Consider the following 18,309-nt stretch of genomic DNA (forward strand, 5'->3'; position numbering starts at 1 on the left):
AGGCAGTTTTTCTCCTTTCAGCCCGGATTTCTTCGCGTGGCGCAAGAGATTACGTATTTCCGCTTCCGGCCGCGAGCTACCTTTGCTGGGGCCGGTTCCTGAGGGCGTGGGGTGAGGATCTGAGCTTGCGGATGGGGAAAGCAAGCCGGGTGTAGCGCGAGGGGAAGCTTGCCTGAGAAAGATTTCGTACCAGTTCCCACCCCAAACCCTCCTGGGACGGTGAGCGGTAACTGAAGTGTACCCTGTGGCGCGTCCGGATCCTCCCGTGCCCGACCACGTACATCTCCGTGATGACGCTCCGCTACCATCTCTTTTCTTCCCGATGCTAGGGTTGTATTGGCAAAGAGAGCTAGGCAGCCTTGATTATGATTAGCGTATCCTTTCTAGGACATGAAGACTTCCACGTGCCCCTGTGTCCCTTGTTCCCGGGGACGTTGCTTTTCCAGACCCTGAGTAAGCCACGCGGTAGAGTATGCATTCTGCTGTGTTTCTCTTTCTTACCTGGTCTCTATACTTTCCCTTTATTCATTATTCTTTAGGTGCTGCAGAGTGAAGATTTAAATTCCAAGGTCATGGCAAAACATCTGAAGTTCATTGCCAGGACTGTGATGGTACAGGAAGGGAACATGGAAGGTGCCTACAGGACCCTGAACAGGTAACCAGAATTGTGCCTAGAAAAGCTCTCCTGGAAAGTTCTTGGGTGGCTGTTTTCTCCCTTCCCCCGTCATAGATCGTTCTCAAACCTCTGGCAACCCAGGTATTCACAGTCTCTTGAAACTTTTCAGCGCCTTAGTTTATTATCTTTAAAATGGACTTTTCCCCCAAACCTGATTGTTTGAAGTTTGTTTATACAGAGCCTGAATTCTCTCCCCCAAGACCTAAAGAACCCAAAGGGAAAATCAAAGTGTAAAGTTGTGGGAAAGCAAGGATGTAGTATATGATAATAGAAGGTCGAGGGTGGGATTGGTGTAGAGCAAGGCTAATGGCAAGATTAATTCAGATTTGGGATCTTGGAGAAGCAAGCAAGAAATGGAAGAGTGTATCAAGTTTAGGGAAAGGTTACAGCATAAGCAAAATGTAAAGATGGAAATGAACTGGGACTAGAAGAGCTTTTTTTTGTTTTGTTTTTTATTTTTTAAAAGATTTTATTTATTTATTTGACAGACAGAGATCACAAGTAGGCTGAGAGGCAGGCAGAGAAAGAGAGGTGGAAGCAGGCTCCCCACTGAGCAGAGAGCCGGATGTGGGGCTCAATCCCAGGACTCTGGGATCATGACCGAAGGCAGAGGCTTTAACCCACTGAGCCACCCAGGCGCCCCTAGAAGAGCTGTTTTGAAAGGTTTTGAATGCTAGACTAAGAGATGTAGAAGGGCTGTAATAAAGAGTACCTTACTGTTGTACATTCTCAGGCCAATAGTGCCTTAGTCTTCCCTTATCACTGATTGTAAGGATTTTGACTTTCTGGCTTGCTTCATCATTTTCTCTCCCTAGTGTGAAAGAAACAAATCCTTGTGGAATTAAATTGTCAAAGAATTGTATGAAAGAGATCTTAAGAGAATACATGAGCTGTCCTTCTGCCTTAAGGCCAGTAAGGTGATAGCTTTATTACACAAGTGGAAATATAGCACATGGAAATTATGCTTCTTGGATCACACAATTATTGAACAGTAGAGAGGAACATAAATCACACCTTTCTACTGCAGTGTTCTTTGCTTTATATCACTAAATTGCTTACTGGTTCCTCTGGAAATGTAGACACTTATGGCAGTCATTTTCCTGTTAAGAATCTGTATTTGACTGGGTTTATTAGTGGGATTCTTGGGGACGGAGAAGGTAAGTAAAATGAAACTAGTTCTTAGCAAAGAGTTTTAGGTGTGGAGGGTTGGATGGCAGAAGACTATAGTAAATGAGGGCAACTATGCTGTCAAGCTGTGTAATTGAGAAGCACTTGCAGGCTCAAGATGGATCGTGTGTCTTTTATTTATTTATTTATTTATTTTTAGTTAGTTGGTTAGTTATTTGAGATAGAGAGCGACAGAGCAGGAGTAGGAAAGCAGAGGGAGAGAGAGAAGCAGGCTTCCTGCTGTGCATGGAGCCCCATGCAGGGCTTGATTCCAGGACCCTGGGATCATGACCTGAGCTGAAGGCAGACAGTTAACTAACTGAGCCACCCAGGCACCCCAAGATTTGTGTGTCTTTTAAAAGGATCTGGTCGGGGCGCTTGGGTGGCTCATTGGTTTGGGCCTCTCCCTTCCCAGGACCCTGGGATCAAGCCCCGCATCGGGCTCCCTGCCTGGTGGGGAGCCTGCCTCTCCCTCTCTCACTCCTGCTTCTCTGCCTGCTTCTGATCTCTCTCTCTCTTAAATTAAAAAAAAAAAAAAAAAACTTTATTTAAAAAATATAAATAAATAAAAATAAAAGGATCTGGTTTTAGGTCAGCCCCATTACCTCATTCTATGTCTGTGTATACTAGTTATATCCTTGCATAGAAGCTGTTCCGTAAAGGTAATCAGTTAAGTACCGTGTGGTAAGATATCCTATGTCATTTTTTTTCTATTGCGGCTCATTCCCAACTCTTTTCCTATTTCAGACCTAGTGGCATGTCTGTGAGAGGCTCAAAATGTCTAATGACCTTTGTGTGCTCATATATTATGAGCACAAAATGAATGTCTTTATAGACTCAATAGTGAATTAGCCAAGGAGATGAAATGCTGAATTTGGGAAAAGGAAGTCTTGCAGATTCCTCCACCCTTTTTCTGATCTTTCCCCAAAGTCTTTGTGTGATTTATTTTGGTGGATTTAGAGGGGACTGTTAGCCAGGGTGATTGAGATGTATGTATTATTGACTGATGTCAAAGGCCAGCTATTACTTGATGGTAAAACAAATTTCTAAAGGCTTAGCTTAGGCTCCCCTAAACTACCCTGTTCCTAAAGTGCAAATAACACAAAAGCAAAAATTTGATTTTTAAGAAATGAGCTACTTTGGCAAGGAATAAAGGAACAGTTTGTGGTGCAGAACTATTTATTGAACTCTTTCTTATATTTGTATCAAGAAAGTAGCTACAACTTTAATACTTTTGACTGTAGTCATGGCTTGAATATAAGAGCACAGATACTCCTGCATCCCCATATCTGAGTGGCTCAGTCAGTTGAAAACCGTCTCTTGATTTCAGCTCAGATCATGATCTTGGGGTCATGGGATTGAGCCCTAAGTTAGGCTCTACGCTCAAGGGGGAGACTGCTGGAGATTTTCTCTCTCCCTCTCCCCTACCCCTCTACCCCACCCCTTGCTTGCATGAACTCACTCTCTGTCTCTCAAATAAGTCTATTTTTTAAAGATTTTATTGATTTAGGGACGCCTGGGTGGCTCGGTTGGACGGCTGCCTTCGGCTCAGGTCATGATCCCAGAGTCCCGGGATCGAGTCCCGCATCAGGCTCCCAGCTCCATAGGGAGTCTGCTTCTCCATCTGACCTTCTCCTCGCTCATGCTCTCTCTCACTGTCTCTCTCTCTCAAATAAATAAATAAAATCTTTAAAAAAAATTTATTGATTTATTTGATAGAGAAAGGGAGAGAGAGCACAAGCAGGCAGAGCAGCAGGCAGAGGGAGAGGGAGAAGCAGGCTCTCTGCTGTGTAGAGAGCCTGATATGGAGCTTGATCCCAGGACCCTGCAGATACCCAACTGAGCCACCCAGGTGCCCCTAAAATAAGTAAATCTAAAAAAAAAAAAAAAAAAAAAAAAAAAAGCACAGACCCTGAGCAGATGGCCCAGTTCGGACAGATTTCAGCTCTGCCATTCATTAGCTGCATGATCTGTCATAAGCTACAATGTCTCTCTCTCTGCCTCAGTTTCTTCCTCTGTAAAGTAGAACTAATAATAGTACCTACCTCTTGGGGATGATGTGAGGATTAAATTAGTTAATATGATTAAATTGTTTAGAAGAGTGCTTGGCACATAGTAGGCATTGTGTGTTAGCTATTATCATAAGCTGGAACTCATCATAAGGAAGTTTTAACCCTTTTGGTTTTGCTTGTGGGTAATTTATTTATTTATTTTGAATGATAAAGAATTTACATTAGCTGTTATTTCCCTGTCTTCCTTGATCATTAGGTTATGCTCAAGGTGGCCTGGAGATGAAAAAGTGAAAAAATTAAGCTTTATTTTGTCAGGACAGTCCAGTTTGCTACTGATACTGGAATGACTTTTCTTATAGCCTCTTTTTTTTTTTAAGATTGTACTTATTTATTTGGCAGGGGGAGAGGCAGAGGTAGAAAGAGAAGCAGGCTCCCCACAAAGCAGGGGAAGACCAATACGGGATTCAATCCCAGGACTCTGGGATCATGACCTGAGCTGAAGGCAGTGGCTTAACCAACTGAGCCACCCAGGCATCCCCTTTTATAGGCTCTTATAGAGTGATACTTTCCAACAAAGGCTCTTCTATTTAGCCTATTGCTAATCTCATTTTGAAATAATAGCATTTATTCCCTCTGTATGGTCTGTTCTTTTTTTTTTTTTTTTAAGATTTTATTTGACACAGAGAGAGAGAGGCACACAGGCAAGGGGAGAGGCAGGCAGAGGAGGAAGCAGACTCCCTGCTGAGCAGAGAGCTGATACAGGGCTCAATCCCAGGACCCTGGGATCATGACCTGAGCTGAAGGCAGATGCTTAACCCACTGAGCTACCCAGAAGCCCCTGCTGTGCTCTTTCATCTCCATTTCCAGTTAGAAAAGTTTAAAACCTGAAAAACAAAATATCTCTAATTTCCTGCCTTAAGGAATTCATCTTTCCATTGATGTGAGACCTGAATTAGGCCTTCTGTCTCCTGAGAGAAGACTTTTCCATTGTCTTTGTCTAAGATTGTTCTAATTAACTTAGAACCAAACCTCTATTTATCTGCATCTCCCAAAATCCAATTATATTTTTATTTTAATCAACATTAGTTTTTCTTTTGCTGTTTTTTTTTTTTTTTTTCATTTTATCTAAAAATCCTTCCTGATTCCAGATGCAAGTGGGTGGCAGGTGAGGGAAGAATAAATAAGTGGCAGAAGGTGAGGCATGTTTGGATTCTTTCTGCCATCTGGCCTGGCCTGGTACTATCTCACTTCTTGTTCTTAGGAATCTGTTTTCACATTCCTCTCTGTCTTTTTTTTTTTCTCTTTCTCTTTTGTTCTTCTTTTTGTTAAACAGCAGCCCCATAATTCTTTCAATATTCTCTTTTTATAGATGAATGGCAGTTTATGCATAGTTCTTTCCTAGGTATACCTATTAATTTTAGTCAGAAACCATAGGAGATTGGTCATTGTGAAACCATGTGGTTTTCAACTCTGACTACCAGTTTAGAATTACTTGGGGAACCTTCCAAAAAAATTCTTGATCCCAGGGCCTAGCCTGAGACTATGTCTGGGCAGTTGCGGCTGACCAGTATTTTTAAAATATACCATGAGGACGCCTGGGTGGCTTAGTTGGTTAAGCTTCTGCCTTCAGCTCCTGATCCCAGGTCTTGGGATTGAGTCCTGTGTCAGGCTCCTTGCTCAACAGGAAGCCTCCTTCTCCTCCCTCTGCCTGCTGCTCTTCCTGCTTGTGCTCTGTCTTTTTCTCTCTCTCTGACGAATAAAGTCTTGAAAAATTTAAAAAAAAAAAATGTCCCATCAGATTTTAATGTTGAGCCAAGATTGTAATGACTTTCTTAAAGGCAGAGACCTGTGCATTTTCATTTGTATATCCCTTGCATATGCCAAAGTGGCCCATAGAAAGCTCTCAATAAATGTCTATTTAATGAATGTAGATATTTCTTTATCTTTTTCAGTCTCTTACTTTAGTATTTGTCAAACCTTTTCACTGAAGTATCCTTAACAACAAAGGAGAGCAAAGGAACTATAGGGGTTTTGCTACTATAAGCAAACATGGAAGCTCTTTAATTAAAGTTTTAAGTGATTTTTTTTTTTTTTTAATTCATTGCCATTACATCTGTTCTAGGGCTAGCATCTCTGCCCCTATTCAAGTTAAAATTAGAGCTCTGGGCAAATGCATCAAATTTATCCAGAGACTTCTGTCTCTGGATTATACCCTTGGCACACTGTCAAGTATCCTAATTAAGAAATGTGGCATTGGGGCACGTGGGTGGCTCAGGTCATGATCCTGGAGTCCCGGGATGGAGTCCCACATTGGGCTCCCTGCTCGACTGGGAGCCTGTTTCTCCTTCTGACCCTTCCCCGCCCCCCACCCCCGCCATGCTCTCTCTCTCACACTCTCTCTCCCTCAAATAAATAAAATCTTTAAAAAAAAAAAAAAAGAAAAGAAATATGGCATTACTGGGTGGCCTGGGTGGTTCGTACGGTTAAGTGGCAGACTCTTGATTTGGTTCAGGTTATGATCTTAGGGTCCTGGGATTGACCCCCACGTCACACTCCTTGCTCATTGGAGTCAGCTTGAGGATTCTCTCTCCCTCTCCCCCACCTCTACCTCTCCTGCCTGTCTCTCTCTCCCCCGTCTCTAAAATAAATATATAAATCTATACAGGAAAAAAAAAGTGGCTTTATTTTTCTTCATTTCAGGAATTAAAATACCAATTTAGAAATAGCTTTTGGGGAAAAACTATATATTACTTAAAAAGGAAAGAATTTGATCAGAAAGAAGAGGAATGGTTGGAAAGAAAAATATATGAAAAGATTCAAGTCCTAGAGACTCAGAGCCTGGGGTGTGATTAACTCTTTTCAGCTTTCTTACAAATTTAGAAAATTAATACTGTGTGGTTGGGATTATCTAGGAAAGCAGTGCAAGATGTGCATGTTGTTGGTGTGCTTGGTGGCTCAGTTGGTTAAGCGTCTGCCTTCAGCTCAGGTCATGATCTCAGGTTCTTGGGATCAAGCCCCACATTGGGCTCCCTGCTTACCAGGGAGTCTGCTTCTCCCTCTCCCTCTGCCCCTACCCTCAGCTTTTTTCTCTCTCTCTTTCCTCTCAAATAAATTAATAAAATCTTTGGGGCACCTGGATGGCTCAGTGGGTTAAAGCCTCTGCCTTCCATTCAGGTCATGATCCCAGGGTTCTGGGATCGAGCCCCAAATTGGGCTCTCTGCTTGGTGGGGAGCCTGCTTCCTCCTCTCTCTCTGCCTGCTTCTCTGCCTACTTGTGATCTCTGTCTCTCAAATAAATAAATAAAATCTTTATTAAAAATAAATAAATAAAATCTTTGAAAAAAGAATTAAAAAAAGAAAAAGAGCAGTGTATGTTGTTGGAAGGTGCCAGGTTGGAGCAGTGTTACAATAGTGATTTTTATAGTCTTTGGGGAGGATACTTATTTTCTCAATTTATGTTCCGTCTTTAAGGAAGCTACATTTCTCTTCCTTTTAACTTGGAGTATTATATGCTATAAATTGTATTTTTTAGTTTCAGGGGGAGAAAATGGACAAATATTTTGCTCTTAGAATAATTTTCTAGGCAAGGACTTTTAAGCTTGAAAATGTGAATCCAGCTAGTTCTGGAGTATCCCAGTCTTCCTGTCAGTCAAACACAGTATTTTCTGATGCACTTTTCTTATTTTTCTCTGCTTTTTTTTATATCCTCTTTGGCCACCTTTTCTGTATTACACTTCTTCTGTATTCTGTATTCTTTTTTTTTTTTTTTTAAAGATTTTATTTATTTATTTGACAGACAGCGATCACAAGCAGGTAGAGAGGCAGGCAGAGAGAGAGAGAGAGGGAAGCAGGTTCCCTGCTGAGCAGAGAGCCCGATGCGGGACTCGATCCCAGTACCCTGAGATCATGACCGGAGCCAAAGTCAGAGGCTTAAACCTCTGAGCCACCCAGGCGCCCCAATGTATTCTGTATTCTTTATTATATCCCAGGCTTCTTATCTCTCCCAGCTTTCTGAGGGTTGGTAGTTTAAAAAATTAGTTGAATGTCCTGTGGTTTTATTACAACAGTAGGTAGGAGAGCAAGTGAGAGAGAGGTCGTTAAAGCTTTGGCGTGTTTGGAGCACAAAGGCAGTCTTGAAAAGGAAACAGGCTATGTGTCTGTTCAATGAGACCACCACAAAATGTTTGTTATATAACCAAGGGCCCTCATTCCTGCCCTGGGATGAGGACATGGAGAGTGGGGGTTGCTAGGAAGGCCTGTATGATTGTCTAGCCCCCAAGCAAGGAAAGGCAAGCACCCTGGAAGTGTGCCTAGTTGACCTCTTTTATTCCTGGTAGGCGAGCTTTGGGGCCCAGTGAGTCCTCATGCATACACGTTATCCTGAAGTAGGCTGGCTATGCTGACATGTGAGTTTGCCACTTCCAACCTCCCCCAGCCTGGGCAGCTTAGCTCCTTTTACATAATCTGATGAATTTAACTAAAATTGGCAGCCGATTTCTCCTTCAGTGTTAGGTTGCCAAGCACCCGAACTCCAGGCTGATCTGTTTAGCCTGTTGGTCTGCTAGTCCCTGAACTACCTTTGGAAGCAGAAGCATCATTACTTCATCAGGTCTGCAAAGCTCTTGCAATTTTTTTTTATTAGAAATGAGTTGAGGGGTGCCTGGGTGGCCCAGTGGGTTAAGACTCTGCCTTCGGCTCAGGTCATGATCCTGGGGTCCTGGGATCAAGCCCCATATCTGCCTCTCTGCTCAGCGGGGAGCCTGCTTCCCCCTCTCTCTCTGCCTGCCTCTCTGCCTACTTGTGATCTCTCTCTCTGTGTCAAATAAACAAATCTTTTTTAAAAAATGAGTTGAGTAGATGTCTCTACTGTAGGGACTCTGGAGCTTTTTTGGATAACTAAAAAGAGCTGGGTAAGTGTTCGCTAGAGTAGTTAGAGCCATCCAGGGAACACCATTTAGTTATCCCATCATTATATTGGGGACCATGATCTTTTCATTCTTTCCCTTCCTCCATTCTTAAATCCTTCTGTACTTTTTTCTTACCTTGCTTTTTTTTTCTTTTTTTACCTGATCATACAAGCATTTACACAGGCATTTGCTAAGGTGATCAATTTTTTTTTTTTTTTTTTTTTTTTTTAAGATAGAGAGTGAGAGAGAACATGAGCAGGGGTGCAGACAGAGAGGGAGAAGCATGTTCCCCACTGAGTAAGGAATCTGATGCAGGACTTGATCCCGGGACCCTGGGATCATGACCTGAGCTAAAGGCAGAGGCTTAACCTCCTGAGCCACCCAGGCGTCCCACCTGGGAGTCTTTTAAAACATCTCCAGTGCATAATTCCGTGCTAGACCAATTAAATCAGAATCTTTGAGGAATAGGGCCCAGGAGTCAGTACTTTAAAAAAAAAAAATTTATTTGAGAGAGCAAGCTTATGTGCATGCACGTGAGCACATGCGTGTGTCTGTGCAAGTTATGGGAGAGGCAGAGGGGAAATAACCTCCTAGCTGACTCCCATTGAGTGTGGAGCCCCGCCGTAGGGCTTAATCCCAGGACCCCAAGATCATGACCCAAGCCGAAACCAAGAGTTGGCTGCTCAGCCAACTGAGCCATCCAGGTGCCCCAGGAATAAGTACTCTTTTAAAAACCTTTTAAGGGATAATTCCATTGTGCATTAGTGTTGAGGCTCACTGGCAAAGGTTAAGGGGGTCGGGTAGAACCTCCTTAAGAAGGTGTAGAAAGAAGGTTTTTAGTCAGAATCTGGAGGGATACCAACATTCAAGAGTAAATTAAGGACTAACGTTAGCAAAGGAGACCTTTATGGGCCAGGATATGGAGTCTTTTGGGCTTTGGTGCCTCACTTCTCTATTGTAAGATTCTAGTGTTGGGTCCACATGACTTCTGAGCATGACTGTGTTTCCAGTAGAACCTGAATTATCTGCTTCATCTGCTTCTCCTGCTTCTGGGAATTTCAGCAATTCCCTTGCCTCCTATTTTCCTACCACTAATACCTAAACAGACTGATTTATACAAATAAGATTTTCTAGTAGCCTATAGAGCATTCTTGATATTAAACAGCAAGAGCCTGGGAGAGGATCCCATAGGACAGTGGTTCCCATGTCTATTCACATTTGTAATTTACCTAAAGCTCACATCTTTTTTCAAGTTCATATTCATTCTGTAGTTGTTATCTTGGGCTTTATAGTATAACATAGCAGCAAGAAATAGGGCTTCCCACTGGGCAGAAGTAGCTGGTGGTTTCTCTTATTTTGATTTTCTTTTTCCTCTATCCCCCTTCTTCCACTTAACCTCCTTAACTCCAACTGTGTTTGTGACTTGCTTTTTACCTGTAATGAAAGAACAAGGTGAGCAGGAAAGGGGCCATGTAAACAATGCCAGAAATGGAGGGCCGCAGCAGCAGATGCCTCTAGATGAGAGGAAGCAACAAATTACAGAATGGAGCCAGAGGGATTGAGTAGTTTATAGAATAAGCTCCAGTGTCTTTGTGGAAGAACAAAGAGGTAAGTTTGAGTTAGATGTGTTATAAATCGAACAAGAGTACCAACGACCCTGCAATTGCACTGCTGGGTATTTACCCAAAGAATAAAAAAAGACAGGTTCAGAGGGGTACATGCACCCCGATGTTTGTAGCAGCATTATCAACAATAGCCAAACTGTGGAAAGAGCCCAAATGTCCATAGACTGGTGAATGGACATAGAAGATGGGGATGGGTGGGTGGGTGTGTGTGTATGTTACTGAGCCATCAAAAAGAGTGAAATCTTGCCATTTGCAGTGATGTGGATATAGCTAGAGTATATTATGCTAAGTGAGAGAAGTCAGTCAGAGAAAGACAAATACCATATGATTTCACTCGTGTGGAATTTAAGAAACAAAACTGATGAACATTTGGGAAGGAAGAAGAGAGCAGGGGGGAAGCAAACCATAAGACACACTTAACGATAGAAAACAAACTGAGAATTGATAAAAGGAGGTGGGTAAGGAATGGGCTAAGTGAAGAGCAGTAGGTGTTATATGTAATGTAATAAATATGTAATCATTAAATTCTCCTCCTAAAACCAATATTATACTATATGTTAACTAATTAGAATTTCTTTTCTTTTTTTTTTTTAAGATTTTATTTATTTATTTGTCAGAGAGACAAAGCACGCGCAGGGAGAGTGGCAGGCAAAGGGAGAAGCAGGTTCCCTGCTGAGCAGGCAGCCTGATGTGGGATTCCATCCCAGGACCCTAGGATATGACCTGAGCCAAAGGCAGACACTTAACTGACTGAGCCACCCAGGCATCCCAACTAACTAGAATTTCAATAAAAATTTGAAAAGGAAAAAATATATGCAACAAGAGGAACTGCATTGTAACTGCATTGGGTGGGCAAGAAAAAAAAAAAACAGATTGAGCTCAATTTTATAGACCCTTAAAGATTAATAAAACATTTCTTCCTTCAGAGATTTTCAGTCTAATGAGGGAGACATTTGTATTAATAATTAATGGAATGGAGGAATGAAATAATTACTAGCTAGGTATACAATAATAGAAATGATTTTCTCTAAGACAAGAAGCCTTTTTGGAGAGGTGACATCTAGGTTTGGCATCAAAAAGAGGAGGAAAATTTTACTCAGAAGGTTGGCAACTGGACGTGGGGGTGGCATTCTAGTTTGAGGAAGCAGCATGAATAAAGACTTGGTACCAGAGTGTGTTCAGGGAGTAGTCAGCAGACTAGTGTGGTTGGAGCATGTGGTACATGGGGAAAATGGTGGGTGAGGCTGTTACTTAATACTCCACTCCCATTTGTATCATTGGTGTGAGAAGGCCTCTTCTCTCCTTGTGTTAATTAGTCCAGAAATATCTCAAGCCTACAGACTTCAGCTGTGTCCATTAAACTGTAGGGACGGGGCAGCATTTGCCACTAAGGAGTCACCCGCAGTGATTTGTTTTTCCTACTACAAATGAGTCACCCCATCTGAAGATTCTGAAATGATCCTTTGGTTGAAAATCACTGCCATAGAGAGCCACTGTTAAGGACTGTGTCACATTCTTCAGATGTGCTGTAGGAGAATAAAGGTTGAAAATATGACCCTGATTATAAACTCCCCAAGAGCAAGGATTGTGTCATTAATTGCTTTGGTATTTCGCACAAATTCCATTTGGGGCCTCGATAAGTAGGCAATTAATGCTGTATAACCATCATTTCACATCATAATTTTTATAGACGTCAGTTGTTTGATCAGTTGACTTCTGGCCATCTGTGAAACTGGAAAAGAATAATAATGAGCCCAGATTTCTAACTTCATCGCCTGCCTTTATACAGAATCCTCACCATGGATGGGCTCATTGAGGACATTAAGCGACGGCGGTACTACGAAAAGCCTTGTCGCCGACGACAGAGGGAAAGCTACGAAACCTGTCGGCGAATCTACAACATGGAAATGGCTCGCAAGATCAACTTCTTGATGCGGAAGAATCGGCCGGATCCATGGCAGGGCTGCTGAGGCCTGTGGATAGTAGGCCCAGTATGAAAATCCCTATCTAGGTGTCTCCTTTCTCCAATCCCATTTTCTCTTACCTTTCTTATAATAAATTAAATCCCGTATAAGCAAGAAGGCCTGCATATATAGAAGGAATCCCATAGTTAGCAATGGGCACTGTTCTATTGTGTGAAAGAGAAACTAAGTCAAAAAATAGTCTAGGAGGGACGCCTGGGTGGCTCAGTTGGTTGGACGACTGCCTTCGGCTCAGGTCATGATCCCGGAGTCCTGGGATCGAGTCCCGCATTTGGGCTCCCAGCTCTGCGGGGAGTCTGCTTCTCTCTCTGACCTTCTCCTCGCTCATGTTCTCTCTCACTGTCTCTCTCTCAAATAAATAAAATCTTTAAAAAAAAAAATAGTCTAGGAGTAGAATGGTGGTTGCCAAGGGCTGGTTGGGAGTAGAGAATGGGGAATTCGTGTTAAGTGGGTACAGAATTTCAGTTGGGGAAGCTGAAGAAGTTCTAGAGACAGATGGTGGTGATACTTGCACAATAATGTGGATGTACTTAATGCTACTGAACTGTACACTTAAATGGTGAAAATGGCAAATTTTATGTATATTTAGCTGTAATAAAATGCTTTAGTCTAGGAGAGGTAAGGAACTTTTCTAAAATGTAGTGGAATATATCTATCATTTCCTACTCAATTCTTACAAAACCCAAAGCAAGACATTATTGGAAAAGCATCTGTTACTCTTTCCTGAACTGTCCCCTCCTACCAGCTGTTAGACAAAAGGAGAGGAGGCATCTACATATTTGGAATAAATTTTGCTACTGAAACACCCACCGATGAGACTAGAGTGATGGAGTCCTTATGCAGAGGAATCCTTAAGACAAATCTGTTTTCTTTCTTTTTTTTTTTTTTTCCCCAAAGATTTTATTTATTTATTTTGACAGAGAGCCAGAGAGGGAACACAAGGTGGGGAGCGGGGGAGGGAGAAGCAGGCTTCCTGCTGAGCAGGGAGCCCACTGTGGGGCTTGATCCCAAGATGCTGGGATTGTCACCTGAGCCGAAGGCAGGCGCTTAACGACTGAGCCATCCAGGCACCCCATCCTTTAGTTTTCCTAAAGGAGTCTACTGAAGGCATAATGGAGAAGAAATAAAACAGTAGGTAGACGGTAGAAAAGAAGGAATGGGTGAGTGTTAAGGGATATAAGGGCACAGAGCCAGAAATATCTACAGCAGTGATTCTCAAAGTGTGGTCTTAAGATCAGCAGCATGAACATAACCCAGTTAATTGGTTGAAATGCAAATTCTGGGACCTACTTTAGACTTTCTGAATAGGAAATTGGAGTTAGAGCCCAGTAATCTATCTTAACAAGCCCTGCAGGTGATTTTGATGCCCGCTAAAGTTTGAGACTCCCTGCCCCATCCTACTCAAAAGTAGTTTCCAGGCAGAGGTCCCCTCTATCACCCCTACTTCTGCTGAGCAGGCACTCTTGGGTATGTGAGCCTCTCTGCTTCCTTTCCTGCTGTTTCCTTTGGCCTTGCTCCCCTGACAGCCACACTGCTAGTATAAGGAAAGTTGGTGCCAGCCCCTGTGGAACACAGTGAGTAGGTGGAGCAACTAGCCCATCTCTCCTCTCCCAGGCTCCAGCCCTCAGTATGAAGAAGGAGGTAAAGGGCAGACTGCCAAGCACCAGGTCTCCAGATTACTAATGTTCAAACACTGCCCCCTTGTGGTATAGCTGCGTCAAATCTGATTTCTCTGGTCTTAATTTTAGTCTTTTCAATATCATTTCTCCTTTTCACAATTACCATACTTATTGACTAGGCAGGCCTGCATGAAGATAGCACTTGATCATCTTCCCCTCATGAGTAAAGTTCATGGTGAATAAATCATATCTTAGGGCAGAGCAAAGAAGTAGCTTAGAGGTAGATCTGGTCCTTGCACTCCAGAAACTTAAACTGCTGTTAGAGAAATGCTGAATACAGTCTGTGTTCAATTTTGTTACCTTTGTTACCAATGTCAAGTTAGACATTGATACTTCTGAATCCCTTTTCAGTTTCTGAATTTGGTCTTTAATGTATCACTTTTGAGTGATTTTGAGCCATGGCACTGGTTCACCTCCTGCCAGTTGCTGCTACTGAAGAATGAAGGCCTGGCCTTTGCCGAAATGGCAGGGTATGTTTGTGATAGAAGAGCTAAGGCCTCTTTTAAAAAAAAAAAAAGGGAAGAAGAGGAGGAGCCGGCCTGTTACTTGGCAGTATTCCTCTGAGATTACATTTGCTCCTGGGCTCCCTCCAAAACATCAAGTGGTGGCTTAAGATCTGGAATTTCCTTCATCTCCAAAATGATCCCCTGCTTGTTGTAGTCATTTTCCTGACCATTGCTCACATACCCCAGCGCAGTGAACAGTGATGGGTTTTAGCAGATAGCTAGTGGGGATGCCTCTTGGGTAAAGGGGTCCATTCACTGTCTGCCTGAAGTCTACGGAGTTTGTGTTGTCATGGCAAGGAAAAAGACTCTGCTCTGAGAAGCTAAAAGATATCTCATGGTCATCTAATGAATAGGAATTTCTGTATCCTTTTATCCCTGCCTTGGGTTCAAGAGAGAGGTGGTTTGGTGTTTGACCCAGTTGCAGTGTGATAGATGTGGTACCTCATATCCTGATCCCAGGCACCCATGACATTTCTTAGATGTCCACTGGATTTCCTCTGACAGGTCCATTCTAGTCATAATTTAAGGATCTTAATGTTTAGTGCTCTGGAAACAGGTACCCCTTTAAAACTGGGACTCTGTTGTGGAACTCTGACATTGTACTCTAAAGCTTCCAGAAGTGCACAAGTATGAAATGAGAATTTGCCCCTATGTTAACTGAAAACATTAAGGAGTAGTAAGTCACTGAATACTCACAAGGTAAAGTAATTATGGAGTGATATGTTAAATATAGGTGTTTGAAGGGAGAGGAAAATATTGGGACTTCTAGTGTGTGTCTGTTATCTTACATACGAAGTTATTTACTTAGATCTGGATTTAGTCATGCTTTTGGCAAATTATTTAATATAAAATCTAGTTTCCCCTGTAAAATGAAAATAATTATGTATAGGGGTTTGTGGTGAGGATTAAATGAGATCATGCATGTCAAATACTCAGCATGGTTTCTGGCACATAGAACTTAATAAATGTTAGCAATAATCCCTCAGTTGTGCCAGGCAGAAGCCTGATCATTGCGTCCTCCTCCACACTCAGCCATCACTAGCATCCATTTATTCCCCATCTTGAAGACTAAATGCCACAACCCGAGTCCCAGCTCTGTTCTGGATTACAATAGTCACTTAGCCATCTTGCGTCAGTGTTGCCTGGCCTTCAAGTCCCTCCACCCTTAGTTCAGTATGATTGTTCTAAAATGCAGTCTTGAGGGGTGCCTGGGTGGCTCAGTGGGTTAAAGCCTCTGACTTCGGCTCAGGTCATGATCTCAGGGTCCTGGGATCGAGCCCCACATTGGGCTCTCTGTTCGGTGGGGAGCCTGCTTCCTCCTCTCTCTCTGCCTGCCTCTCTGTCAAATAAATAAATAAAATATTTTTTAAAAAATGCAATCTTGATTGTTTCACTTTCCTGCTTAAGGAGGTATTTGGTTCCCATTGTTTTCAAGATAAAATCCAAACTACTAGCATAGCATTTAAGGCCTTTCATGATTGAATCATGCTTTTCTGTCTAACCACTGTCCCTTCCAATGTAATTCTGGGACATGCTGTTTTCTCCGTCTGCCTGTTTACCAGCTCTTGGTTTGGATGTTCTCTGAGATGACTTCCCTGATCTCTATACCAACTTTTCTTCTATTCTCTCTTATCAGCTTAATTCTGTAATAGTAGTTTCTTTCTCTTTCTTTTTTTTTAGATTTATTTATTTATTTGACACAGATAGCATACACACACAAGCAGGAGGAGCAGCAAACAGAGGGAGAGGGAGAAGCAGGCTCCCTGTGGAGCAAGGAGCCCAATGTGGGGCTCGATCCCAGGACCCCAGGATCATGACCTGAGCCAAAGGCAGACGCTTAACGACTGAGCCACTCTGGTGCCCCAATAGTAGTTTATTTCTGTAATTTGTTGTGATGTACGGCTTAGTTGCCTTTCTCCCTCCATTAGATTTTCTGTTACCTGGAGGTTCGATCTTTGTTGGTGGTCGTGGTTTGTTTTGAACCACTGTATTCCCAGTGCCTGATGCAATGCCAGTCTAGGTGCCTCGTTAGCGCAGTAGGTAGCGCGTCAGTCTCATCATTATACAATGCCAGTCTAAATGTTCAATAAATGGGGCACCTGGATGGCTCAGGCCGTTGAGCAGTTGAGCATCTAACTCTTGATTGCAGCTTAGGTCATGAGCATCAGGTCTTGAGATCAAGCTCTGTGCTTGGTGGGGCGTCTTCTTGAAGTTCTCTCCCTCTGCCCCTCCCCCCCAAAGTAAAGAAATCTTTAAAAAAAATAAATGCTCAACAAATATTTTTTGGATTTTTTTTTTTTTAAGGATTTTATTTGTTTGACAGAGACACAGTGAGAGAGGGAACACAAGCAGGGGGAGTGGGAGAAGAAGCAGGCCTCCCAACCATCAGGGAGCCAGATGCGGAGCTTGATCCCAGGATCCCGGGATCATGATCTCAGGCAAAGGGAGACGCCCAATGACTGAGCCACCCGGGCACCCCTCTTTTGAGATTTTTTTAAAGGATTTTATTTATTTATTTGACAGATCACAAGTAGGCAGAGGGGTGGGGGGAAGCAGGCCCCCTGCCCAGCAGAGAGCCTGATGTGGCGCTCGATCCCAGGACCCTGAAACCATGACCTGAGCTGAAGGCAGAGGCCTCAACTCACTGAGCCGCCCAGGGTCCGGAGAATTTTTTTTTCACAGTCATCTCCACACCCAGCATGGGGTTTAAAATTTAAAACCCCTAGATCAAGAGTCAAATGCTCTACTGACTGACCAGCCAGGTACCCCTCAAAAAATATTTCTTGAACGAGCATACGACAGTAGCAATGATCAGTTGAGTTTTACTATGTGCTTGACACTGTACTAAATATTTCTTTATTGAAACAAAGTATACATAACATGAAGTTTATAATTTAAACCATTTTTTTAAATTTATTTATTTGACAGACAGAGATCACAAGTAGGCAGAGAGGCAGGGAGAGAGAGAGGAGGAAGCAGGCTCCCTGCTGAGCAGAGAGCCAGGTGGCCGGGCTCAATCCTAGGACCCTCAGATCATGACCTGAGCCAAAGGCAGAGGCTTTAACCCACTGAGCCACCAAGGAGCCGCTAGACCATTTTTATGTGTACAATTTAGTGGCATCAAGTACTTGCACAATGTTGTGTGACTATTACAACTATTTCCAAAACTTTTTCATCACTTGAGACAAATTCAGTCATCATTAAGCAATAATTACCCACCCCTCCTCTCCACAGCCCTTGGTAGCTTCTATTGTCTATTCTAGGTACCTCATATATGTGGAATCATATAATACTTATCATTTTGTGTTTGGTTTATTTCACTTAGCATATTTTCAAGGGTTATCCATGTTGTAGCATATATCAGAAGGCCATTCTTTTTAATGACTGAATAATCCATTGTACATATGTACCACACTTTGTTTATCCATTCATTTAAAAAAAATTTTTTTAAGATTTTATTTATTTATTTGAGAGAGAGCAAGAGAGAAAACGCATACATGAGCAGGCTGGGGGAGGAGAGGAGAGGGAAAGGGAGAAGCAATCTCCCTGCTGAACAGGGAGTTGGATCTTCAGACTCCAAAGGCAAATGTTTAACCGACTGAGCCACCCAGGTGCCCCATTTTATCTATTCATCTGTCAGTGGCACTTGGGTTGCTTCTACTTTTTAGTTATTTTGAGTAATGGGTGTGAATATGAGTGTTCAGATATCTCTTTGATACCCTGCTTTCAGTTCTTTTGGGTATTTACCCAGAAGG

General features: G+C 42.6%; 1 protein-coding gene across 2 annotated transcripts; it reads left to right on the forward strand.

The window, feature by feature from the left end:
- The first annotated feature begins 41 nt into the window (after positions 1–41).
- MRPS21 (mitochondrial ribosomal protein S21) lies at positions 42–15,534 on the forward strand. 2 transcript variants are annotated; one of them, XM_059376027.1, is made up of 3 exons: positions 42–111; positions 540–655; positions 12,177–15,534. In XM_059376027.1, exons 2-3 carry the CDS (start codon positions 573–575, stop codon positions 12,355–12,357), a joined length of 264 nt encoding a protein of 87 aa, XP_059232010.1. In that variant the 5' UTR covers positions 42–111; positions 540–572; the 3' UTR covers positions 12,358–15,534. The 2 variants fall into 2 exon arrangements, with proteins under 2 accessions (XP_059232010.1, XP_059232007.1); XM_059376024.1 differs by lacking the exon at positions 42–111 and adding an exon at positions 118–219.
- The last annotated feature ends 2,775 nt before the right edge of the window (positions 15,535–18,309 follow it).

The sequence above is a fragment of the Mustela nigripes genome, chromosome 14 (assembly GCF_022355385.1).
Source record: "Mustela nigripes isolate SB6536 chromosome 14, MUSNIG.SB6536, whole genome shotgun sequence".
In the NCBI taxonomy this organism is placed as follows: Eukaryota; Metazoa; Chordata; class Mammalia; order Carnivora; family Mustelidae; genus Mustela; species Mustela nigripes.